Source organism: Anoplopoma fimbria, chromosome 9, assembly GCF_027596085.1.
Source record: "Anoplopoma fimbria isolate UVic2021 breed Golden Eagle Sablefish chromosome 9, Afim_UVic_2022, whole genome shotgun sequence".
NCBI classification, from domain to species: domain Eukaryota; kingdom Metazoa; phylum Chordata; class Actinopteri; order Perciformes; family Anoplopomatidae; genus Anoplopoma; species Anoplopoma fimbria.
The window spans coordinates 22,695,885-22,723,213 of record NC_072457.1 but is presented as its reverse complement, the minus strand read 5'-3'; the positions used below and the strand labels follow the sequence as shown (position 1 = coordinate 22,723,213).

Genomic DNA, 27,329 nt, shown 5'->3' with positions numbered 1-27,329 from the left:
TTTTCTGTACCGCCTTTGCTTTGGGCCTGACTGGCATCTCCATAGTAACAGCCAGAGAGTGGCGGCGGGGTCTGGTGGCACTCTGCGCTGTGTGAAACGGAGTGGGTGCATGCAGGGCTGTTCAGGTAGGGATATGCCCGAGATCTAAGGGAGTCACAGTGACGCTATTTGCTGTTGGTCCTCACCAACTAAGTGAGATAAATCAATATTGGTGAACAAAAGGGGGATCGGGTTTTCACAAGAGTGCCAATGCCGGCTTGGCGCTCTTAAGAGTCCGAGCTAATGAACCAAGAGCTTTAGGACGGGGGTAAGTGACAGTGGAGAAGGGGGGTTTAAACTTGCGCATGGCACGTACAAACAAAACAACCTGAGAAGAATCAACAAGAAAACAAGCGTAGCCCATAATTATGCCCATTAACTCTAGGTGTAAAGACATAAATTTACCCTCGACAATGAGATGGAGGATTGGAATTATCTTATAATTAACTCATATCTCATACTACATTATTGCCTTTGTACAAGCCCTGTAAAAAAACAAGTTAGGTATTACACAAAGGTTGAATATTCTGTAAACAATTTGATTTGGCTGGAAAAATGTGAGATTGAGTAGCGCAGTGACCATTTGAGCCCCACGCGCTGGCCACAATTTTTCGTCATTCTGTGGCGCGCACACCCTGTGCCGGCTCCACTGTGGCGAGTGTAAACTAAGCTTGAGTGGTGGAAGAGGTTAAAACGCCTGGTGGTTTCAAACCGCTATCTCCCAGACTGCCTTGTAACCGTATAAGCCGGCTTTGAATGGGACGCATTAGCGGCGGCCGTGCGGAGCGGAAAGAATAGGGTCGAGTCAGCCGCTTTAGTGCGCGGACAGCGTTTCTGTCGTTGCTCTCCTTCCCTGGATGGAGCGTTCTCATCCTCTCTTTCTGAGTGGGAGGGGAGGGACTTCTCCCACTGTCTTCCTGCCCGTCCTCTGCTGTAAAGTTTGAACCCGGATACAGAGAGCCAGAGTCCTGTCTGACTTCAGTGTTGGGTGGATCGGTTTCCGTAGTGGTTTCTGTATCGCTCTTTCTGAGTCATGACACTGGAGTATTCTCCTCACACTGTGAGCTCAATGTGACAGCAAAAAGCTCGTTCGTTTCACTAAGAATTCACAATCTCTTGCCAATCAATGGATTAGTAGTCCATCAACTGAAAATGAATTAGTTATTTATGAAGCACACATGTCAAACTTTGTTCCAGCATTTCGAATGAGAGAATGTACTGCTTTTCTCTGTTATGTCATTGTGTATATTTGTTTTTTTCCGATTGTAATCTGACAGAAAACATTAACATTGTTAGATGCAGCCATGAATATTTTGTTACTTTGTCATGTACAAATTTGGCTCAGACTTCACCGGTCTAAGCTGTGCTTCGTCAGCCTTAGCTGTAGTTAGAAAATCTTCCAAGCCATAATGAAGTTACTCTATCGAATGGTTTGGAGAATATTAACATTTCAGTGATAAATATGACTCTAATTTCCGTATTTATCGAGCTGAAAAATGGTCGTAATCTGAGCCTGAAGCTGAAACTGACGGATTCTGAGCTGACCTCATAGCTGGACCTGATGACATTAGTCCTCTGGTGCCATCACCAGGCCAAACATTATTTAATGTCATCAGTATTTAAGAGTACTCATGGGGTGACTGTCATGTCTTGTTGAGTAATTAAACAAACACTGCTGGTCACAGATATTGTTCCTGTCATCCTCCTGTCACACCGTAGCCTTTGAATCCTCCTTCTTATCTCTGCCTTTAACACCGTTTCCTCCTCTATTATCGCTCCTTTGTGTATTTACTTCGTCTCGCTCTCTCTCTCTTCCTCCATCGCGTCTCGTTGACCTCACTCGACCTCTGCCATGCCGCCTTTCCACGCCGTTCACTTGAGAGGAGACGATCAGGGAGTCTTTTAGCACGGCTTGGTTTGCTATTAGAGGCAGTTTAATTAGAAAGTGAGCTAAAATGAGCAAACCTCCGGTCTACTCACAGTGTTGACGAACTCTCAGGTGTAACACACACACACACACACACACACACACACACACACGCTCGCTTCCATTAAAAGCTGGTCTGTGCTGATATGTGAGTGGCATTCACATATCAGCACTCTCTGAAAGACAAGAGCGGCTCTGGGTGTCTCCTGAAGCAGCCGGCTGCTATGTCAACATTGGCTCGCCTAATTCGCACGCTCAGTGGGAGACGCCATCTCTTCCTGCAGGAGGCAAAAAAACATCAAGCTGATAGCAGCAGCTTCAGTGTGGGCTACCCACACACACACAAAGACAAACATTACATTACATTACAGTCATTTAGCAGACGCTTTTATCCAAAGCGGCTTACAGGAAGTGTATTCAACATAGGTATTCAAGAGAACTACTAGTCACCAGAAGTCATAAGTGCATCTCCTTTCTTAAACAAGCATCTCAAAGCATAAACCAGAGCAAAAGTATAGTGCAGAAGCAAATTACTACGAAAACAATAATTGCAACAGACTAATCCGAATATAATAAGTGCTACAAACTACTACGAATAGGATAAGTGCAGTAAACAAATACAAATTCAATAAGTGCAGCGAACTGATACAAATACAGTGAGTGCAACAACTAATACGAATGCAATAAGTGCTATCTCAGGGTAGTACTTCTTGAAGAGGTGAGTTTTCAGCCTGCGCCGAAAGATGGGCAGCGACTCTGCTGTCCTGACGTCGGTGGGGAGTTCATTCCACCACTGAGGGGCCAGGACAGAAAAAAGCTGTGACCGGGTGGATCGGCCACAGGGACCTCTGAGCGACGGGGAAACCAATCGCCCCGAGGCCGCAGAGCGAAGTGGTCGGGCGGGGGTGTAGGGCTTGACCAAACATGCTTAATAAGACAGCAACTGCACACACAACTCATCAACAATGACTACATTCATACAGGTTCGTGAAGGGGACCAGAGTAGACGAACCAAACAAGCTGCTCAGTCCAATCACCGAATTATAAAATGATTACAATGTGGTAGTGAGCGTTTGCTATTAAGGCACTTTATTTAAATTGTACATTTGAGATGATAAACAGTGATTCGCGGCTCTAGCGAGCTCCAATTTAATTTCAGAAGCATTTCAGACATGGAGAAAGAAATTTGGTACAGTGGTAAGAGAAAAGGATCCAAACAAAGATGTCACTTATCTGGCGATGGCAGTGTCCTTTCCTACGCAGTGACATGAGTGTGTGGATGAAACATTTAGTAGTTTAGCAGCTGCCTAGTTGACTAGCTACCTTGCTAATTCCACCATGCTTTCATGCTACATTGGTTTCAGAAAAATGAGCCCAACAGCGGGCCGGTGGCCAGTGGTCCCTTCCCCGATAGGAAACCACTTGCTGGGAGGAGGGCAGCAGGAGCAGCACAGGGTTCTGCTAATATGCTCCCTTTGGTTGATATTAACTCTCTAAAATAACAACCGCGGTCCCGGAGAATGACTGTATTCTAAAAGTCCCTGACTGTTTTGTCTCTCCACCAGAGGACATCATAATGTGATCAGCTTCTTCATGCAGCAGGAAACTCGAGACACTGAGAGCACACAGGGGGATCTTCTGAGTATATGGTTACATTTTCTGTTTTACAGCTGTTGACACGACAATAGAAAAAAACCAAACAAACGTCTCCCATTCATTGTCTATGTAGCAGATTATCCAGACTTTACACCTGATGACATCACAACTTTGAGACTTTCTTCTCTGGCTTCTGGCTTTGAGAGAGAGAGTAGCTCATGATCACAAATATTGATTGAACTTTTCTAGGCCATGAAGAAAACGTATAGGAATTCTTAGCTGTGGTTGTGAAACGTGGTTTATGGTTTTATCTATTATAAACATGATATTAATTAAGTTTGATCTCAAAAATGACATCTGAAGATGTGTGTTAGGTGCATTTGGGTGTCTTGGAATTAACTTGAAAGTTGCTTTGGAACAGATATAGAAATGTGAGTCGACAGGTGCCTTATCCAAGGTGTTTGAATCTCAGAACGGCCACAGTCACTGCTGCCTTTTACTCAGCTCAGGACTCCATTTCTAAAGCGTTTATCATAAGAATGTCTCCAGACCTCACATCATTTCAGCTGCCTGAGATTACACGTCTGGTAGCTCTGGCTGAATTTGGCACTTTGGGGATGCCTGTGCTTTTCTCTCACTGTGGCGAAGACACATTTTGTGAGAAGAAACCATCTCAATTTCATCCTCACCCATTCAAGTTTCCGTCACGCTCCGCTGTCGCAGTTCTGCTTTATCACCTCGCTGAACGTCCTCGCTCTCGCTTCGTGACCACGAGCCGAAAGATCATTTAATCAGAAAGTCTTTTTGCGAGAAATCTGCACTTTTATGAGCCTGCTTGAATGCACGGAGAGTGAAATACAGAAAGGGAGCGAGAGTGCGTAGGCCCATGTGAGTTAATATATTACGGTGTGTGTGTGTTTGTGTGTGTGAGCGTGCCGGGGGTGACTCAGAGAGGTTCCTGGCAGCTAAGGTGAACGTGTTAAGCCCCTGGAGCCAGCCAGTTGATTAGAAATGTGGTTTGAGACGATAACTGAATCAGCGTCTCTCCTCAGTCGGACGCCATTTCTTTTTCAGGGATTATTTTTAAGTCTCAATAAAAGACGTGTTTTTCTCTCAGCATAGGTCGCTAAGCACACTGACACGCAAATATTTAAAAAAAAATACCATTTCCTTATTGTTATTTTACAGGAATGTCTTTGGGTTTCTTCTGCTCAGGTATGGAACCCTTTCCAGCTGACACCCATGTGTTAAAGGGCCAGTGTGAATGATTTGGAGGCATCTAGTGGTGAAGCTGCAGATTGCAACCAACTGAAAGTTCTCCCAGTGCCAAGCGTGAAGGAAAACTAGCTAGGTCTTCAAGGAGAACTTGCATGACCCTATCTAGAGACAGTGTTTGGTTTGTCCCTTCTTGGCTACTGTAGCAACAGGGTGGTGCAACCCGCTCAATATGTAGATATAAATACAGGTATAAAGAATTGTAAGGTAATAGAAAACCCAACAATTCTTATTTTCAGGTGATTATACACTTTTTGTCTTTCTAGCTTTTAATATTATATTTCCTCTCTGCCAAAATAACCTCTTTAATGCTACACACTGTTCCTTTAAGTGTTAAAATATGAATTTGCTGACAGCCAGAGTGAAAACCACACTCTGTAGCTGCTGCTGGTCATACGTAGGCATACAGTAAGTTCAAATCCAGGCAAAGTGTTTCTCTTCAGTAAACAAACTCTCCCCTGCTGTAGACGTGAAGGATGGTTGTAAAAGGTTTGTAGTTTCCCTCGTCACAGAGAAAGGAGGCTGCAGTTATAATGGATTCCAGAAGAGATCGTTCCTACGTGATGCGACTCTCAATAGTCAATAAACTTATCAAATTTACATCAAAACAAGGACAAGTACACAAGTAATAGTCTCAATCCTCAAACTTGTGTCTTTAGAAATGGAGAAGTCATGTCTTTAGTGGCGGTGCCCCCACCCTGGTGCCGTAGTAAAATGTGTGATAACCAAACTACAATCTTCAGCATCGCCGTCACATACGGTTCACATTCACAGAGCACTTTCTTCAATATTTATATGTTGCCTACGTTTTACAGGATGTTTTGCATATCAGTAGTTGTGGTCATGCTCTTAGTCTCTAAACTTAGCTTAACCCCGGCGTGTGAGGTGCTACTTCAGTGCACTTAAGGGATAAATATTACAGGGACGACTGCAGAATACTGCGTATGAAAATGCAATATCCAGAGATTCACATTTTTAATGGAATACACTTATATATGTGAACTCCTAAAATACTTTGCACGTGAAATAGTGTGACAGGATGGTGTGTGTGTGCCAGGAGAAAGCCCCTGTGTACGGTCATTTTACTACTTAATAATAAATAATAAAGAACCCATTGTAACCATTGTCAATTCAAGCTGCTCCCAGCTGTTCTGCTCCATGACAGAGGAAGCAACAAATGTTTGCGGGGCACCTTTTCAAGCCTTCAGTGGTTGCTGTTTACAGTTAGAAAATTGTGTTTCCTGATTGAACATTAAACCAGTGTGTCAGCGCCGTGGTTGTAACGTTTTGCAGCTATCAAAACCCCGTGCGCCCACTCTTTCCCATTGTAATAGCGAAACTAGTGCCCCCCCCCCTCCCCACACACACACACACACACACACACTTTCAACCAAACTCCCACTCACTCCCCAGCACACTGTAGAGGAGCGCCTCCGTAACGTTTTCGCATGAATGCGCTCCACGGTGAATCAGCGGGGGCTTTTGATAGCGGCGCATGTTTTCATGTAGGGATTGCAGTGTGAGGATCTCAGGAGGGGAGCGGGGGGGCCTGAGCCCGAGGCACTGGGCCAGAGAGATTTTACAGAGAGCTGCAGAAAGGAGAAATGTTTCACCGATCACACAGAACTGAGTCCACAAAGCCAAAAGGTGAGGAGCCATCTCAGGTCACAGTGAAGTACACCAACCATCCTGCTGATGGAGGGACTTCTGCTGTCCTTAAGCTTGTGTCACACTGTGCTTTAAGGGAGCCTAGATGGGATAAAGATAGGACACTTTAACTGCGTGCTTGCAAACATTTTTTGCATCTTTCCGTGAGTGAAAGTTGCCAGGAGGCGAGAGGGGCTTTGCCAAAATCTTGCGTGTTGGCGTGATGTTGTCCCGCTGTAGGTAAAGACGGACAGACAAACGGACAGACAGACAGGGAGGATGGATGGATGGATGGATGGATGGATGGATGGATGGATGGATGGATGGATGGAAGAAAAGAAGACGGCAGCACATGGAAGGTGGTGGTGGGGGGGGGTGTACGATGCAGCTGCTGCAGGATCCCCTGGACAGCCAGAGGAGCAATCTGCTCTTTGTTTTTAGCTTAGCTGTGTGCATATAGTGCTGACCACACACACACACACACACACACACACACACACACACACACACACACACACACACACACACACACACACACACACACACACACACACACACACACACACCACCACCAGGTGAGTTCCAGCCATAAAGTTAGGTCGACTAATCGGCAGCAACAAGGACATTAACACGTTTATAATTGGTTGCCGTGGCGCTGCTTTGTTCCGATACTTGAGAAAAACTGCCCTACAGATATCATCTTATATCATGTGAATACACTTACGTCTTTAACAGGACAGCACAGTGGCTGTTTGTCCTTGGAGCTTATGCGTGTTGTATAAGAGTGTGCTGAAAGCGCTACAATCCCACTGACACACAATACCCATGAGTCCTTGCTGCTCTGTTGGAAAACAGGAGCTCAGGCTTGGCTAGTAAATTAAGTCTAAACCACTGCTCCAACACTTTGTCTATTCTGTTATTTTGCTGCTATCGGAGTCCCAAAAATGTTCAAAGGAATCACTGGAAGCGGTCAGAGTTCGATGCAATCGAGTTTATTCTTTGAGCAATAAATAAAGCCCAGCAGACCCCCCGGAGTATAACTGCTTAGTCTGCACTGAACAGTCTTATAAAGTTTCTCTGTCTGCAACCGATGCTCTAACTTTATTTTAAACTCATCTGTTCTTGCCCTGGAAATAATGGTGTAAAATTGTTTTGGTCCCACACAAGTTTCACTTTTCTAATGGTGTCTCGGGAAGTCCCAAACTTCGCCAGCATTTCCAGGGTTTTTCCAAAAAGGGGCCTTTTAAAAAATATCTTAAATTCTTTCCAAGTTATACTTTGAATCAATTAGGATATGTCAAATGACTTAAATCATACTACACAATCAGATGTACTGGTTTTATAGATGTTTGCTTAAAACATTGACTGTATTAGACAGCGCTGACTTCGACAAATCAATCTCCCAACAGCTGTCTCCACTGGTGATGTGTGCCCGTTCTGACCTCATCATCGGGCAAACAGAAAGGGAGAACAGCAATCAGAGGACACGCTGTTCTTTTCCGATGTGACCTTAGCTCTTTTTTTATTTATTTTTTGACACATTTGAGAGCATCGGCTGGTTGGTGGTTATAGAAAGAGGCTCAGTGTCCCAAACTTACCATCAACTCTCATCACAAATCATTTGGTTTCTTTTTCTCAAAGGTCCATGTGTCCGAATCCCAGAAGCCATTGCTGTGAGACCTCCAGGCTTTTGGCTCAAACACTCTGATTAGATCACTTCTTTGTGCTGTAATAGACCAACACCTGGCTCTTTGGGTAAAAGAAATATACAAAATATATAAAAGTGGCTTTAAACGCAAAAGCATGAGCAGAATGGAACTATCCCCGGCTGCAGTAAGAAGAAGAAAAAAAGCCTTTTTATTTTTAGCTCCTGAATATATCTTCTAGACTTTTCCTTAGTTGTCACTTTTTATGCTACCTCATTGCTCTCCTGCAATTTTCTGGAAGCAGCTTGTCCACAGTTTGTCACTACAGTCATTAAGAGAATAAAGCAAATACAGGCTTTACAGCTTTAGCACGCTGAGCTCTGAAACCCGGAGCTGGGAAGTAAATCTTAAGAAAATCAATTACACCGCCGGGGGCGAGAAGATGCTGCCGGTAAATTTGTCCCCGAGCAACAGGAGGCGGCTGAATGTGGCCTAGATCTGTTGGGAGTTTATTTTTTCTTTCACCCAGTGTGAGAATCGCACAGCTTAGTGCTACTGAATATTAGTATTCGCTTGTTATTGCCGCGGCCGGCCCCCGCATCTATTTCTGGCAGCGCTGGAGCGCCGTAGTGGTGGTATTTATTATTCCCTGGGTGCTAAATAAAGAAGCACAGTGAGGTGCTATCTCTCTCTCTCACTCTCTCTCTCTCTCTCTCTCTCTCCCTGTGTTTTTTAACTGTGCGTATCTGCACCACGTTTGTTTCTTCAACATATCCAGTACGTCTCTTCACTAGATGTACAGTTTCTGCCTCCCTCTCTCTACCTCTTACTCTCGCACAATGGAGCCGTCTGTTTATCTGCTCTCGGATCTGCCCGAGAGGTTGACGACCTGCACCATGTGGTGCGGTGGAAAGCCCTAGTTCTGATCAATTATGCATAGAGAATTAAGTATCAAAGCCAGTCTTTGTCTCCCACTCATGTCCCCCCCCCCCCCCTCCTCTCCAACACAAACAACTTTCGTTCTTGGCACTTTGTTTCCTCGGCGAAATTGAATGTGAATGAGTGAGAATGCAAAATGGTTACAGCAGTATGGTTGAGCTGCAGACTTCCAATATTTTTTTATTCAAACAAACCAGGCGCAATCATCTTAAGGTGAACGTGATGGCAATTTCAAATCCCACGTTGCAAATGATGTGTTCACTGGCTGTGGGAATGGTATCTCCCCTGTGACCATTTAGTACCTGCCGTGCTCTCGTCCTTGTGCTTTCATTAGCTGAGTTGTCACAGTACTTCAAACCTTTCCATGAAATTCGAGCAAGATCCTTTTTTATTGATGTTGCACAATGGATGCTAGTAAATAAAAAAAAAAATAGAAGCAGAGTTAGTTTATATGTTGTACTCGTTCATGCACAAACACGAAGGACTCTGGGCCTCCTTCATTTTTTCGGCCACACTGTGGCTGATGAGAAAGTCCCCTGCTCCCATTTGTTGATTGAGGGGGAACGAGGCCAGGGTTGCCATGGCGACGCTTGTAACCTAGTCCGTCTCTCGAGGGTCTGAGAATCATTCTGCATTGTCCTCCGGTGAAGAGAGAGAGAGACAAAAAGAACCAAAAAAAAAAAGAGGGGCGAAATTGAGAGGAGGAGAGTCGGTCACGGCTCGGCCTGCGATTCACAAATGAGAGATGGTATAAACGTGATGGGGAATACATCAGCTTTGTGACTTAGAATGACACGAATCCACGCAGAGGCAAATGACAGAAATCTCATTTGATTCAGGGAAAATGTGGCTCAGCTGTAAAATCATACATGATTGTCAGACATTTCAAACAAATCCAACAGAAGCTCTGCGTCTCAAGTATGCAGAATGACTTTGGGGTAATTCTCTTTTTTTTTCTTTCCTTCTGGAGCCGAACTCTCTGAGTGATACCGAGGCTCACCAGCAGAAAGTGGAAATTGAAGTCAACTTCAGATCGCCCCCTGCTGCATCGCTCTGCCCCAGGTGCCGATGAATCCCTCGTCCAATCATGATAGCTCACACAGGCCTTCTGAACCAGTGATGCTGTGAGATTTGGTTCACACATCACTCCTTAATTCTGCTTTAATCTTACATATACCCACGTCAAGATGGATGTGAGGTATTTTTTTCTCTTCGCATACCACTTGAGCAGATGGCTGAGGTGTGAGCGTTTTTGAAAACACTGCTCCAAAACAGCTGTTCGTAGACGATCAGCGTTTTTTCTACTCCGGTGCGTCGACTCTTTGGTGACCTCGTTTGACACAGCAGCACTTAATTGGAAATCTTATCTTGTGGTTTCACTTGGGAACAAAAGATGGAGGTATAACTATTGCAGTCTTGCGGCGACTTAAAGAATAATGAGCTTTTATGTCGTGTTTTTATCCACTTAGTAGCGGGAAAAAAAACATTAAAGTAAAGACGAGGCCAAGACTGGAGATGTGCCGAGGTGGAGTTTGAAAGTAAACTGTCACACAGGAGATTTTTTTTCGACTGTGTGCTTTTGCTTCATTATATATTCTAGTAAGGAGCCATCCTGGGAGAAGATTTCAAAAAGCAGCTCATTGTTCAAAGCGAATGCAACAGTGATTGGATTTTGTTTGAACAACAGCGAAGCTTCATCAGAGTTGGATTGTCATTACCATTTCTGCTTCTGTCTTATTTGTAATTCAAGGAAGCCAAAGATAATATTTCACATTGTGGACAATAAAGTTTCTAACTAACCAATCCCTTTTTTCTTTCTCCTATCGGCCCGATGACAGATATGACTCTGGGTGTATATTTCTTGATGTTTACACTCCCCATGAGATGTGAGACATCTTGTTTCACAAGCAAACAATTCACAAGCTCATTTTAAACCAACGAAGAGCTAAATCATCTGCTCACCATAGCTGGTTGGGAACTTTAACCCTTTCACAGTTTGTGAACGTTAATCCTAACTTCTTTGGTAGCATAAAAAGGCTTTATTCAGCGTTTGGATGTACTTGTACTGCGTTCAACACAACCCTAAGTTTCGCTGTTGAAATGTCATAGTTCAGACCTTTAAGCTTCCCAGGAGCACAACGCCAAACGCTAACAAAAAAAACATGGCTGACAGTTACAGACGGATGTGTCTTTGGCATGTGCACACACAGTTGAACTCTCAGCGCTGCAGCCACTACAGTTTTTTTTGGCATTTTAAACGTTTTCCAGAATAACCTTTGTGCAGAGATCATGCAGAACAGGTTAACTATATGATAGCATATATTATATGAATTAGATACAGGCAGATAGACAGGATTTACGCTGCCTTGTTTTTGCTGGTTTGCCATTTTCAATGTGGGCGTAAATTTTGTAACGTCAGAAAAAAGCTTTCTTTGTGAAGTCGGAATAGATGGATTTGCTCCAAGTTTACAAGTAAGAAGTATAAGTTTTGACTTTTTCTGGTATGAGGTTGGAATTTTTCGAGTTCAGAGTTTTCTGGAACGCAGCATAAGCTCCACCCTCTCATGTCTCTTGTGGTTGCAAAAAAACAAGATGGCCGCGGCGAAGATGCTGCACTCGAGGCTTCGAAACAGCAGTGTGCAAACCAATGGCTGTCTTCACGGTGACTAAGTTCACAGTTTATGGTTACAATACATAACAGATACAGGATGTGAATGTCTGTACTGTCTTTTGACTTTATTTTTTTTCCTTTCTAATATCATGCTGCATGCAGCTGAACTACATGCAGCAGCCGACCTCGACTGAACCGCTTGTGTGCGTGTCTGGCTGTGAGTTAAATCATGACCTCCCCCTTGTTCACTGACAGCTTCAATATCAGCTCTACACGATAAAGATTCGGCAATCTGTTGCTCTGTTTCCTCGAGTCACAGTCGTCCATCTTTTATTCATCGCCGTCATTCTTTTATTCTTATGTTTTTCTTTGAAGTCTCTGGGCCCTCCTGCTGAGTCCGACGCGGCGTGCGGGGCATCGCAATCATTTAGTTTATTCAGCAGACATCAGCGTGACACCGGCGAGGGCGCTTGACATCTCAAATATTTCTCTGACTCCAATCTGTGTTGACTGTTTCACAAATTAATTCTTCTTCTCTTTCAAACAGATGGAAACCCCTCGATGATATAACATTTTATGAATCATCTTTTCCCCCACATTTAATTCAACTGTCTCACTCTGCCTGTTCCTCCCTCTCCATCTATGTATGTCTCTGTTTGATCATCTCCTAGTTTATTGAAGAAGTACATTTTTTCTACAGTATATTGTCTCTTAATACTGCAGGCAAAGGGCAAAGTCCAAGAGATTGAGTTATTCTTTTAGCCCACGTTTTGTCCATATTTTCAATCAAGTCTGGTTAAAGCTGCTATATAATACACTGGAGCTCATTGGCTTCTTTTAAAGAGAGTATTTTATTATCTCTCCCTGTGCTTTTGCAAGTCATATATCTGCTGCCTGGTATTGATCTGGGCTACAGAGTAAAGGCTGATGGGATCCATTTCTCGCATGCACCCTCAATTTGTAATAGACAGACAACAATGTATTTGTAAAAGTAAGTCTGCTCAACTGCAGCTTTCATTTATTTATTGTGACTTGTAGAAAACTTCTGTTCTTATTCTTATTTGATATCATGATGTCATAAAGATGACATTGTGTATTTATGAATGCTGCAAAAGGATGTTCCCTAGAAGAGTATTCCATGTCCACTAAAGTGATCATTTGTCTCCTTCTCTCGCTGTCTCTTTGTCTGCAGGGACCCAGTTCGTTGGAGGATCCTTCCAGCCCCAGTTCAGCCAGCACGCAGCAGCCTCGAGATCGACACAGTTTTGTCCAGGAACACTTCCAGGCTCAGTACAGGTGAGCTGCGTGCTCAGAGATCGCAAAGGTTTTTTCTAACGTGAGCAGGTTGATGATGTCAAATCCAGACTCCAAACTTTAAGGGATGCAATCCAAAAGATTGAGACAGACATGCTGGCTCAAAGGTGGATTATATATATATATATATATATATATATATATATATTGAGCCAGCATGTCTGTCTCAATCTTTTGGATTGCATCCCTTGAAGTTTGGAGTCTGGATTTGACATCATATATATATATATATATTACATTACAAATATCCTGACATTATTCATATACATCATTAACACATTATGAGTTAATCATTAATTATTTTTGAGTGATTCTCAGACATTATTCTCAATGTGTTTGTGTGTGTTCTGTTCGGGTTACTGAAGCGCAGCGGAGAAGATTGATAGACAGGCGTGATGATGGCATTTCCAGCAGTTTATTTATTTGTTAAAAGGCCTAAATATTAGCAAATTAGTTTTTATGTGTCATCGCTGTAATGTTTTTCGGTGTGAAATGTTTCACATTTTGTATCCGTTTTTGATTTCAGCAAAAAAGGAAAATCCTTGAGGTCCAATGTTTTTCCTCATAGAAGATAACAGCAAAGTACAATTTAAGTAAATAATGACGGCAAGTTTGAGGAATGTCTGACAGCTTGTATTGTTTTGGTTCAAGCCTGATGGCCTCGAAAGATTGGTCAAAGTATAAATATATTAAAATCACCGGAAGAAAACAATAACTTCTTAGCTGTGCAAGGTATGCTTTGATGCCCCAAAAACATGTTTGGGACAGCCCTAGTGTTTAGCTTGTTGTGTTTTGTATGATTTTGTTGTCTATTTCTTTCTTAATGAGTGTTTGCTTCTTTTATGATTTCAAGGCGTCTCATCCTGATGAACTAAATTCGACCTAAAAAAAAGCATAGTACTCAAGTTTTCCATCTCAAGTCCCTGATCAATTATACAGCAGGCTTCCCACCAGGCACTTTCTCTAATGTCCTGAGGTTGTGTTTGAATAAACAGAGTGCCATGTATACCATCAGAGAGAATAGGTATTCAGCACAGGTGAGAATATTCCTCCCTCCCCTGCGGATCAGAACCAGCAGCTGCAGAAAGTAGGTCAGACAGACTTGAAGGATTCAGGGGATTGGTCTCTAGCGCTGCCTTCTGGCTCTCTTGGCTTCATTCACAGAGGAAAGTCAGAAACTGAGGTTTTCTGGTTTAATAGCCCCTCCATTATGGAACTGAGTCGAGACCTTTCAGTAACCTTTTTCGGCTCACTTGGCGGCTCACATTTACCTCACCTCTTAGCTTCGCTTCACACCTGATTCCAAAACAATAACAACGATATAAGCTGGTAAATAAGGAGAAAATGGCAGAACTTTGACATTGTAATTGGAAAATGTGATTATTTTAAAATGACTTAATCCGGAGAAGTAGTAGAAGAAAGATGATCTTTGTCCTTGTAAACTTTTGTAATGAACTTCAGCTCAGTGCTACTTGCTAATAGGTGCAGGACTGCTAAAACAACCACAGGTCTCTGATGCCTGATCTATTAACAAGGAACGTCTGTCCACATTGTATCAGGTTGGATAAGGTTAGTTTTCTGGTGCACTGTTGGAAGTGCTAGAGAACTGTAGCAGAAATGAATCAGCAGCTAATGCCATAATCAATTACTAATTTAAGTCATTTTCCAAGGAAAGTAAAAAGAAAAATATTCTCAGGTTCAAGCTCAAAAAAAGATTACCGGTAGATGTTTTTCTTGGTTATTTACAGTATAAAGTTTAAACTGAATAAATCGAGCAATTAGTATAAGTCACTTAGAGCTTTGGGAAATATTTTCTCCATTTTCTGACATTTTAGAAACAAAATGATAAATTGCTCAGTCGAGGAAATACTCTGTAGATTAATTAACTTTGAAAATGAATGGGAAGTTGTCGCCCTAGTTCGCGTTACAGCAATTCATCGACATAAACACTGTGACAAGTTTAGCTTGCATGTTTTTTGAACGCTCAGCAAGGACATTTTTTTTCAGTTTTCACGTGTAAATATTCTGGAAAATGACCAGCAGGAAATCAAGGAAGGTGGATGAACGGATCAGCTGCTGACAGCTACACGATGATTGGTTTCACCAACTTGTTGCAGCTGATCAAGCTTGTAGAATGTTTCCGTGGTAACTCAGCTCTGTAGGAAATGTATAGACTGAGTTTGGGCGCCCATTTACAGATTTGGATGAGCAGAGGCTTACGTGTGGGGGTTGAAGGACAGATCACACCCGAACCAAAACATACATGACTTTTTGAACGAGTATGGAGAAGTGAATACGTGCCCGTAAACAAAGTGAACCCTCTGCTTCTTCAAGGTATTAACTCCACATAGAAATGGCCGTACACTCTGGGAATGGGACACAGATATAGTCATGTCCCTGTCATGTTTGCTCCGACACACACATTCGACCCACAGCAGATTAGTGTGTGGGCCGATCAATAACGAGCTCAACCTCTGACACTCGCACGGTGTTGACCAGCACACTGCGAGGTTAACCAGCCGCTCAGTCGTGGGATTATCCCATTTCCTCATCGCCTGATGATGGATTGAACGCTTAGTGGCTGACTGTATCCCAGCGGACCCTCGACTCCCATGATGCTCTCCGCCTGACTAATTGAAAACAGCTCTCACTGAAACTACTCACTTATTCAGTAGGAGAGACCACAGGGGTGAAGATGTGTTGTTGACGATCTCCTTCCGTCTATTTTTCTCTGCCTCTTGTTTGTTCTCTCTCACACTAGTCACACACACGAACACACACACACACACACACACACACACACACACACACACACACACACACACACACACACACACACACACACACACACACACACACGCACAAACCTTCACAGCTAGCATCTAATAACAATCAACTTTTAACCCCGCCCAAATGCTACAGTTAAACCAATCAAATCAGGGTGAAATCGTATTTAAAAGAAAAGCAACTGGATTATAACAGTATTTTCTCAACACAAAGCACCAAGACTAAATCTATAAGGTAAATATAGTATATATAGTCAAATGTTCCTTTATTGTAAAACAAAGATGTCAGAAATTACACATCATGGTCTTCTTGGATTAAAAAAAATTGGATTAAAAAAAATGAATAACTATGTAAAAATGCTGACAATAAGTGACTCTACACACACACACACACACACACACACACACACACACACACACACACACACACACACACACACACACACACACACACACACACACACACACACACACAACCCTCTTCCTTTAGTAGTCTGAGTCTTAGGTGCAGTAGCATCTTATATACCCAGTTATTGAGTCATTTCTGGTTGTAACATCCCAGCTAACAAGCTTACGGTGTAACTGAGAACCTCAGAAAGTGGGAGTGTGGGATTCACCTGAGGGGGTTTTAGTAAGATGTGTTTGAATATAGAGAGAGGAAGAGGAAAAAAGGAGCAGAAGATGAGGTTTTTCACTGCAGGGTACCTGCCTCATGTGTTGCAGGTTGTAAGAACGGTTATGACGGACAGAACAGGTGTTTCTCATTTCTGTTAGGATTTAATAGTGAATAAATTGTCAATGAATCACAATTACCTTCAGACACCAAGGTAACATCCTAAAATTTCTAATTTTCAAATAAAATTTAAATATTCAAAGATATTCAATTTACTAATATATAAAATGGATGAAACTCAAAAGCTGTTTTGAGGGGAAAAAATCAACCTCAGCATTTTTAACAAAAAGTTAAAGAAATTGATTGAACAATTGATTATTAGTTTACTACTAGATTGATCGGCTAATCTTCTAATTTAGTTTTGTACGTAGAATATACTTTTTCATATTGATCTCTCTTCATTCTTATATTCCTCACATACTGATTTGTTGCTATTGTGCACATACTTTAAATGCTTTTATCCATATTTGTATGATACCTTCAATTATGTTTATCTGCTTAACTAAATCACCGTATTATTGATAACTCTAATGAAACTGTGACTTGGTTATAATTTTATTTAAACATATATGTATCATGCTTTGGGATAGCAGATAAAAGACTAGACTCTTCTCCATCTCATACGTCTCACATCACATAACAGTGATGTTCATTAATGTGCATATCCCCTGTTACTTAATCAGTAAATTAATAAATGAGGCGCTCAACAAGCTCGCCCAGTCTTCATTTCCTCACTTCAAAATGTCATTCCCATCTCCTACGGCCTCCTCTCGCTTTTTTCTTCATATCGCAAGAAATAAAAAAATAAACATTACTTTTTCAGTCAGAGACCTTAACCAAGAGCCGGCTACTCCGCTACAAAGCACATCACGGACACAAGTTAGGCTCTAATCGAAACCGCCGAGTGTTGATTTGTTTCCAAGCTCCGCGGCAGCATCATCCCCTCTGACTCTCTCTCATTAAATAAATAACGACCTGGAATTTGTTTTTCCACTCCGGGTTTCATCAGACCTTCTCCGGTGTAAATATGCCTTTTAATGCATTTGTATTCTCGCCGCATTAGTCCGTCTCAGCCTGAGCTGGTTTCAGTCTGCTGAGTCGGGGGACCTTCATGCGCTCTCCTCTTCCTCTCCCTCTACTTTGTGTAATCACTGGGGAGCCCGAGTCACTCTGACTCTGAATGCACTCCAACAAAAGAGCAATCACTCCCTCTCAATTTGGCAGCGTCTTATATTTGTGTTCTTTCTTTTCTCGGCTCTCGTCTGTCTCCTTCTCCATCTGTGTGTCTCTCTCTCTCTCTCTCTCTCTCTCTGTCCTTCTCTCCTCTCTCTTGTCTCCATCACTTGGCTGATCTATCTCTCTCTCTCTCTCTCTTTTCTTCCAACTTCTTCCTTCCTGATTCTTTTTATATCTCACAGAGATGCTCCTCAGAGGCATCCAGTCGAGTCGTCTGATCTGAATAAATGTTTGCGATTAGAGGGACGGGGCTGTCTTGCGGTTTGGGCTGCCGGTGTGGGAGTCGGCGCTCAAGTCGCTGCGTTGTGCCGTGGCGTTTGAATGCGCCTTTGTCTAAAAAGCCTCCCTCTCTCCCTCTCTCTCCCTCCCTCCCGCCTCTGTCTGTCGCACTCAGTTTGTGGCATCTATTTTTAATGGCCTGGGAGACGTGCGGAAAGCCCCGGCCTCCTATCTCCGTCTTGACAAACGAGATAGTTGATGATTTTTTTTTTTTTTTATATAAAATATATCACAAGGGCTTTTATTTGGATGCATATTCGATGTGAAAGCGTTTGGGATATTACACAGTTTGCATAATAAATGTTGTCAGATACAAACTAGAGTTTCTATGATTTTCCAGGTTGGCAAAGCAATTGAAACAAAAAAAAATACACACAAGAGAACATTGTTTTTTCTCAGTTCCTCACAAGTTGAGCCGGGAGCCATAAACAATTGATATCTATTGTAGCGTGATTTTAGATTTACAGTGATATCTGTCCAGTATGAGACGCTCTCTCCACCAATCATCTATTTTTATGCCGGATCCTTTGAAGACTCAGCGCTTCACAAAAGACTACAAACTTTCTCTCATCTTCAAAGATGGACCACAGGGGCTCCACGTTTCCACCCAGGTTGGGTTGTGCTCCCGTTGACCCCTTCCGTCCGGTCGCTCCGTCCGCGGTGCACAGCAGAGTAGCTGGGAAAAAATGTGGCCAGACTTTGACCTCACTTACTTTGATTTTGACGCTTTTACCACCCACAGTGCCTCACGCACGGCACCACTCTCCCCCCGCCGGTGTCACCCAGCTCCCTGTAGTACCAGACTTTGAAGTGGGTGCTAGCCGGTTAGTGCCGGGCAGTACGAAATGGAAGTGGTTCTTTGATCTCCTTTTTTCCCTTTTTGTTGTGCGAAAACAAGTCATTTGCAACCTCACTTCTTTTTTCTTTTAGTTATACAGTATAGTTAAAGTAACAAACCTAAGATGACCTCTGAACCAAGGGCTGTATGTAAGAAGTGGACGTAGTCACTGTAACTCACCCATTGGTTTGTGGACTGATGATGACTTTTAAACCATCAAGTTCAACATTTTTGGCCATCACCATTTTGCTTTTTGGCAGACGCCATCTTGGTTTTTTTGCAACCAGAACTGACAGCAACCAAACTCTGAAGAAGACATTTTGGGGTGAATACTCTATGATTAACTGATTAAACACAGTAGAAGGGTTCAAGATGTAACACAGACAACACCCAGACGTGACGACGCCGTGGTTCAATCACTGTGTAGCCCCGCCCTAAAGCATACCCTGCTTTATGGTCTACTTAACTCTAATCATGCTGTATTGCAGAAGACTTGAAACTAGAGTTTGAGACCATAAACTCATGTTTACAATGTTTACTGAGGTAATAAATCAAGTAAGAAGTAGGGTGATTTTCTCATAGACTTCTATACAATCAGGCTTCTTTTTGCAACCAGAGGAGTCGCCAATAAGAAAAAGAGCCGATACACAACTTCCCATCTCTCAAATCTCCATGCTCTACCCTTCTCCAGTGGCGTGTCTGTGTGCGTTGTGTGTTTCCTGGTGAATATGAATTGTCTGAATCATTTTAACTTCTGGAACTGGCTTTATACAGGAGTTTATATTCTCAAACTTTTCCTGTCTGGGACCCAAACTGTATATGTTAAAGTTCAGGGCTCCAGATTCACGGCTCATTAAAACTCACTAGTACTTTTCCACCTGGACTGGGAATCACCTGTGAAACCCAGTCCTGTGTGTGTGTGTGTGTGTGTGTGTGTGTGTGTGTGTGTGTGTGTGTGTGTGTGTGTGTGTGTGTGTACACACTGCACACACACACACACACACACACACACACACACACACACACACACACTGCACACACACACTGCACACACTGGCTGGCTGGAGCAGGGAGATACCATGGAAGAGTCGCTTGTTTGGAGAATCGGTTCCACATCCCGTAAGTGCACTATGTTCCACAGCTTCACCCTAAACGCCAGAAATACTTTGCGTGTGTGTGTGCGTGTGTGTGTGTGAGAGAGATAGAGAGAGAGAGAGATAGGAGAGAGAGAGAGAGAGAGTATGGGAAAAGGGGAACCAGGAAACTAGGAACCAGACAGTTATTTCTCATTCATAGCAATGGCTGCTTAGAAGTTTGTACCCAAACAGTTTGCTAGTTTGAAAAACTTATATAATACAACTATAAAAACTATACAGCTTGTATACAATACTATAACTGCATAATATTAAATGTTGAGTTGGTAGATATGTTTGTCCCATAATGCAAAACACAAGGTACATGTAGCAATTACCTACAGCAGAAACATCTTTTCAAAAACGGTCTTTGATCAGAGACATAGTGACTCTGCTCACATCATTATTGGCCAAGAGGGCAGCTGTTTTTTTTCTGTTCACTCCCTTTGAACACTGTGTGCTCTGAGATAGTTCCAGAGTCTTAACTCAGTGCAGTGGGGTGACAGCTGGCAGACCAGACAAACAAAGGATCTGACTCCAGACAGCCAATACCCGACTCCGTCCCAATGCTGATGATTAGATCAGGACATCCTTATATACATATTTTCATATGATTATCGATTCGTTCAACAATCGGCTGGTTCCAATCCAGTCAGCTGCCTTCACCGTTGTCAACTTGAAAAGTGAGTCGTGTGTGCCAAGGTGTCTTCAGTTACTTATTAAAAGGGTTGACAAGAATCCATCATAATAATCAGTTGGTTTGAACCAGGAAGGAGGAAACTGAAATGCATGAAGGAGGCATTGAGAACAGGTCTGTACACGCTGAGGGAGTTTAATTTGCATGTCAATATTTTTTTGTCAGGAGTACTTTCCCTCAGAACACAAATATTACACTGCAAACAAACAATCTACATTTGTTTCCGGAACTAGGTTGATTATTATCGAAGCACTCATACCCATTCACAGACCACACACACAGCCTACGGGTCACATCGACATCGCTACTCTGATTGAAGGACGACCCGCTCTACCACTGAGCCACCGTCGGCGATCAACCATATTCCGAATTCTAAAAGTACTCTATATTGCACAACAACACAGAGGCTCGGTAGTCCGAACCAAAGCAGCACACTTTAGGACTCCTTGCATTGTTGACAAAGGCAGCGAATAAACTGTTCACCAAAATCCAATTCACTCTGAGCATTTAGCTAAAAGGAAACTCAATAAAGTAGTTAACAGCAGCTTAAAGGTTGACCTCAGACAGACTGCAGGACGCCGCTCTGGGTCAATAAGATCCAGGTAGTTAGTCCTCTGATTATCCAAATCTATTCAAACCTTTTGGTGGAAGAAAATGTGCAACTGTAGCAAATTTGCATCGCTGCCGGTCTGAATAGTTTTGATGCAAATTACTCACAGGCCAGTATTTCTGTTTTCATGTCCTTTATTCGTCTCAACCTCGGTGTGTGAAGGCCTTAAGAGGGAGAATTTACACTTTTAATATTGAAGGTGAGAGAGAAAGTGTATGAGATTTAACGTTAAGTGTGTGTGTGTGTGTGTGTGTGTGTGTGTGTGTGTGTGTGTGTGTGTGTGTGTGTGTGTGTGTGTGTCAACCGCCCCTTTAGCTGAGTTAATTTCCCCTGACAGGGGGTCTATACTCGCACTCCATTATAGAGAGACGAAGGCCCTCCAATCCAGCTAGACATGAGTGACTGTCTGACTGACTGACTGACTGACTGACTGACTGAGTGACTGACTGACTTAATGACTGACTGTCTGACTGACTGATTTTCTGACTGTCTGTCTGTCTGACTGACTGACTGAGTGTCTGACTGACTGACTTAATGACTTAATGACTGACTGACTGACTGACTTAATGACTGACTGACTGACTGACTGACTGACTGACTGACTGTCTGTCTGACTGACTGACTGTCTGTCTGACTGACTGAGTGTCTGACTGACTGACTGACTGACTGACTGACTGACTGACTTAATGACTGACTGACTGACTTAATGACTTAATGACTGACTGACTGACTGACTGACTGACTGACTGACTGTCTGACTGACTGACTGAGTGTCTGACTGACTGACTGACTGACTGTCTGACTGACTGAGTGTCTGACTGACTGACTGACTGACTGACTGACTGACTGACTGACTGACTGCCTGTCTGCCTGCCTGACTGACAGTCAAACAGAAGAAGCTCTCTTGAGCTCCCAGTCTCTGCTGCCCCGTAGACCACTATGACATAATGCAGCTCTTACTGTGCCGTGGCTGGAGGTCACATTTTATTCAGCTTTCCATTTAACCCAAGAACCATTGCATCAGATCTGTATGATGTGCACTTTTGCATCTAATGCAGGACAAGCCTGAGGCTGACTCATGAATGTGCAGTGATGCTTCGCCCGCTACAATACAGCCAGGTGTTATAAATATGTACTCTGCACAATCTTGACATGAAAGCATCTGGTGTCCTGTTTTGTCCCTCTGTTCTGCTTTTCCTGGTTGTATAACATGTTCCTCCCTAAAAGATCGTGAAGAACTCTCAGTGTGAGGATGTGATTTTTGGCACCAGCGAGAGAGACTAGCTTAAAGTGTCATGATGTTCTTGACCTTTGTCTGAATGAATGTATCTGGCATCTAGGTTGAGTCTTAAACAGTTCTTCAATATTAATAAAAATAAACACAACCGAATTAAACTCTCAACCTTTATGAGAGGAAAGGTTTAACTACAAGGAACTTCAGTTTCTTTCTTTTTTTGCTATGTTTTTTTTTGTAGTTCTGTTTACTCCCAGTGTAAATACTTTCCACCTGAGCACAGACCTCCATCCATCACTGTCAGTGGAGCTGTCGGCCAACACATTAAATAAGGTCAGGACTGCAGTGACTAAACCATCAGGTTTCTTAGACAGGAACATTTAAGTTTGGTCGCAGATGGGATCAAAGCTGTGCCTCAGAATCATTTTGATAAAAAAAGAACAAAAACTGGATCAGATTAAATTGTAGTTGTTTCCAGACTTCAGTCTTAAAACTGTGAATTTATGGCATCATAAAGGGCAGATCAATGTTTATTTTATTTTTTTGTGTGCGTAAATTCTCTGCAACCTTTATTTATTTAATATATATAAAATATATACAATTTGTTTTACACATCCATTGCCACACTGGATCTAGCAGGTGACTCACCATGTTTTGTTAAATTATTAGTTAGTCTCAGTTGGTTTTAACCAAGTAAAAAAATCCACTGTATCCAGGAGCTAATCATCAGATTTATCACTCGCAGCTGCATTTTCACTCTGACTTATGACTGTAGGAAATACCAACACAGATACACTAATAATAACACCTTTAAGTGGGAGTAAAATCATTTTTTTTGCTGCGGGCTGTCAAATAAATCAAAGCAAACCCTGCAACTCTGACATCAGCTCATCCCTGACACCATAACTAATATAGCACACAACTTTTACACCGTGTGTGTCATATCCCAACACCCTGACCTATTTGGTGCCACGGCAACCACATCATTCCCTGTATTGTGCTGCAAAGATTCTCAATTTAGAAAATGACAGTGCTAAAAAAAAAAGCAAAAAGCTGGAATCAGGCGACATGATACTGTGCATAATGTCTAGCGACGCTGCCGGTGGAGTGATATTTATTCAGCCCCGAGCAGATCGGAGGGATGCTGAGCGGCTCCTCTTTCTTTTCTTTAGAAATAAGAGCGGCTGCTGCTGTGCTGTGCATGCCAGTGTTGGTGGGTGTATGTGGTACACCTCCAGGTGTTAGGTCCCAACTAAAGGATGAAGGTCTTTTAGTTTGACACCTGAAAGTTGCTCTGTCTATCATAAAGCATCAGCAGGGATACGTATCTCCTGTTCTCCACCAGACTAGAAAAATGCTGTCAGCCTCAATGCAAGCTTTTTAAGTGATGCTCTGTTTCTGGGGAACAGAAACGCATGTGTGAATTTCAGTGTTAAGTAAATGTGGAGTTTTATCGGTGTGTGCTTTTGTCGAGTACAAGCTGGAATCATTAGCGAGCTCGTGACTGGCTGCCTCGGCGCAACGGATGCAACACTGACAGCGAGGTGATGCAGAGTTTGAAAAACTGGTGTATTATTTCTCGGTGTATTTGTGCATCTGACAAGTTTGCATCTCTGCATACTTGGAAACAGCTCAACTGGCAGAACTGATAGTGAGACGCCGGAAGATGAAACGAGCATCTGGCAGCACACGTACACACACACACACACACACACACACACACACACACACACACACACACACACACACACACACACACACACACACACACACACACACACACACACACACACACACACACACACACACAGGCTTTATGTGATCGCACTCTCAAAGCTGTCAGTGTTAAGAGAACATTATGCAGAAACATTGCAATAATTTTCCTTCAAGATCAAGTCAAACAAATGTATATCTACATAGGTATCAAGAAACTGCGTTAATGTTTTTTCATGCAACACAGAAGTCACATTTAAAATTCAAATACTGCAACTTATTAGCAATACCCACACATACTTTTTAGAAAGTTAAACTTCTCTTATATAACTGTATTTAACTCAGGCGGCTACCTCCAGTTCTAAAAGTGGAGCCAATGCTGAAGTGTCTTAAAATTCCATCGTCTGTAATGGCCATCAGGGGGACTGCTCAGGTTGCTAAAAGAAGTCTGATACTGTAGACAACATTGTAAACATGAGTTTATGGTCTCAATCTCTACTTTTAAGTCTTCCTCAATACAGCATGATGCTTATTTGATAAATGATGCTGCATTAAAAGAGAAATAGACCAAAAAACAGGGTATGCGTTAGGGTGTGGCTATCTTGTGATTGACAGGTCACCACTGCTGTGTTTGTTTCCAGTTCATGAAAGTTAATTATAACATATGTCTTGGTCAGCCTTCAATTATACTTGGCTCCACCCTCTCGTGTTTTATATGGTTGCAAAAAACCAAGATGGCGTCAGCCGAAATGCCTTACTCAATACTTCAAAAGCGGCAGTCTATAAATGAATGGGTGATGTGATAATGACTATGTCCACTTCTTATATAGTCAATGACTTAACTACTAAAGAATGTCTACAGAAAAAAACTGCTGCATCAGCATTTTTTTAAGCTTGTTTAAAGCTTATTGTCTTCTATAGGATTTCCCTCTGATGGAGACACTCTACCATGTCTGTCAAGTTGCCTCAAAGAAATTGAGAGTTAAAAATGTAATGGTTTGAATCGGTGCTTTAATGTTGGCTGAGTGCAGCGTAAGGCGCACACACAGCCACCAAATAGCATTAGATGATCTCAAGTGGATAAAAGGATTATGTTCCAGCACTATGAGGGGATTATGTGACTCAAGAACAAACTGAACATGGTGTTTGCACTCGATAAGGCTAGATTACCGCCTGGTTTAAGGAAGGACAGCATGTTATCCGAAGCCAAGCGTCACTCAAGGTTTCGTTAAGATAAAAGCAAAAGCAAAACTAACACCAGAAATGTGCGTAACTGGAAACTTTGCTGCGGATTTGTGGTCATTTGTTTATCCATTCCCAACCTGTTTCAGTGTTAGATTACTGCTTGTTGCCATCACACAATCCTTTGAGGGACTCCTGGTAGTATTGCAGTGAAGACGTATTGAGGACTTGCTGAAAACCTTTGAGACCAGGATACGCAGATGTTACTTGGCTCTTTGTGAAACTCTCTAGAGCCGTAGAACACCTTGATAGCTGACAGGACAAAGACTATAACACTAAAAAAGAGCTTGTTAGCTTTGGGCTCTGCTATTTTGTACATGTATGTCTTTAAGGAAAAATTAAACATCTGGGCTCATTCCCGTCTTTGCCAAGAGTAAGATGAGAGGATCGATGCCAATCTGGTGGGGTTTTTTTTTCTTCCATAAATATAAAGCTGCAGTCAGAAGTCAATTAGCTTAGCTTAGCATAAAGACTGGACATAGAGGCTAGGCTAGCTCTCTTTAAAGGAACCCACATACCAGCACATCTGAGGTTCATTGATTAATATGTTATTAGCTTGTTACTGCACCTCTTCAAGAAATAGCATGTATATTGCTCCTGTAAAATGACAGGCTGTGTAAATAAAAGTAATATAAGTTATTAGTGAGCTTTATTTACCCCTGTTTGTAGTCTTTAAAGTGTAACTATACCGTTGCATAATTCTGAAAGAATGCGTGCAAGTGGCTGAGAGATGAACAACGGCCACTTCTGTGTGACAAAAGCACTGCAGCAGCTCGGAAGATACCAATGTGTGCACTGAATTTGATGAACTCACATTTTATCAGACCACAAATTAGAGAAGAATTACATCCCGCGGCCCCTCAACCTCACTTCTCCCCCCCCGCTGGGAGACCACTTTGACAGGAGGAGAGCGTGGCACCAGCTTTGGAGACGGACCATCGCAGCTGTAGAAACTTGACATCAGCCACATCATCACGCCTCCGTCTCCGTAGCAACCATCTGCTCTCCTCATTCTTTTATTTCATGGCCCAGATTAGTCCCAAACAGCTGTCTTTATCTCAAATCAGGGTTGATTTAAAACAGAAGATGGCGTTTTGAGCAATTTTCAACCATTTTCAACTATGAAATGAAATGAAAAGCCTCTTTGGGTATCTAGAAAAGCACTATATAAAATTAAAATATTATTATTATTATTATTATTATGATTATTAAATGTCAATATTAACACCAGGGTTTATGTGTTTCATCACAGTACAGTCAAATCGATTTGTTTACAGCTTCATATTTAACACACAAACGTGAGAGACTTATTGATCTTTTCTTCTGATTTGCAGCGAGAAAGCAAATAAGCACGTTTCCTAAACTTCCTTTAAGAACGTTTTCCTCTTGGTCCTTATGAGGTCGCTGGGTACTATCTATCTTTCGCAGCAGATTTTTGCTGATACCAGCCCATAGGTTGGGATCCCCAGTTTTCCCGCCCTCATGTCATTCCTCCACTCTGATCAGCTCCACACCGTCGGCTCACAGACCTCGTGTTTTTTTTACCTCTCCTGTCAGCTTCTCTTTCTAGTTTTGCGTCAACTCGACTGTCGTGCTGCCAACCTTCTGTTCATTTTCAATCCGCTCCCACTGAGCCAACGCACTTCGTTGTCTTCCTCTTCATCTCCGTCCCTTTGCTCTTCACTTTTGTTTCCTCTGCCTGTGCTCGCTCCGTCTGCTGCCCTTCATTTTAGTCGAAGTTATCTTTGTTCCCTCCTCTACCCTCTGTGGCTTTGAATATCCCGTCCAACCTTTCATCCTTTACCTTTCCTCTCTGCTTTCTTCTTACTCCATATTTCTACACTTCTTCTCTCCAGCTCAGTAGGTACTTCGCCGTAGCCTTTTTTTTTTCATT

The 27,329-nt window shown here is 42.5% G+C and overlaps 1 protein-coding gene across 1 annotated transcript in view; it reads left to right on the top strand.

Moving 5' to 3' along the window:
• usp43a (ubiquitin specific peptidase 43a) overlaps positions 1 to 27,329 on the top strand; it is a 112,414-nt gene that overhangs the window by 26,603 nt on the left and 58,482 nt on the right. The window contains 1 exon segment of the mRNA XM_054604620.1: positions 12,873 to 12,976. Within this exon segment, the coding sequence (XP_054460595.1) occupies positions 12,873 to 12,976 (104 nt within the window).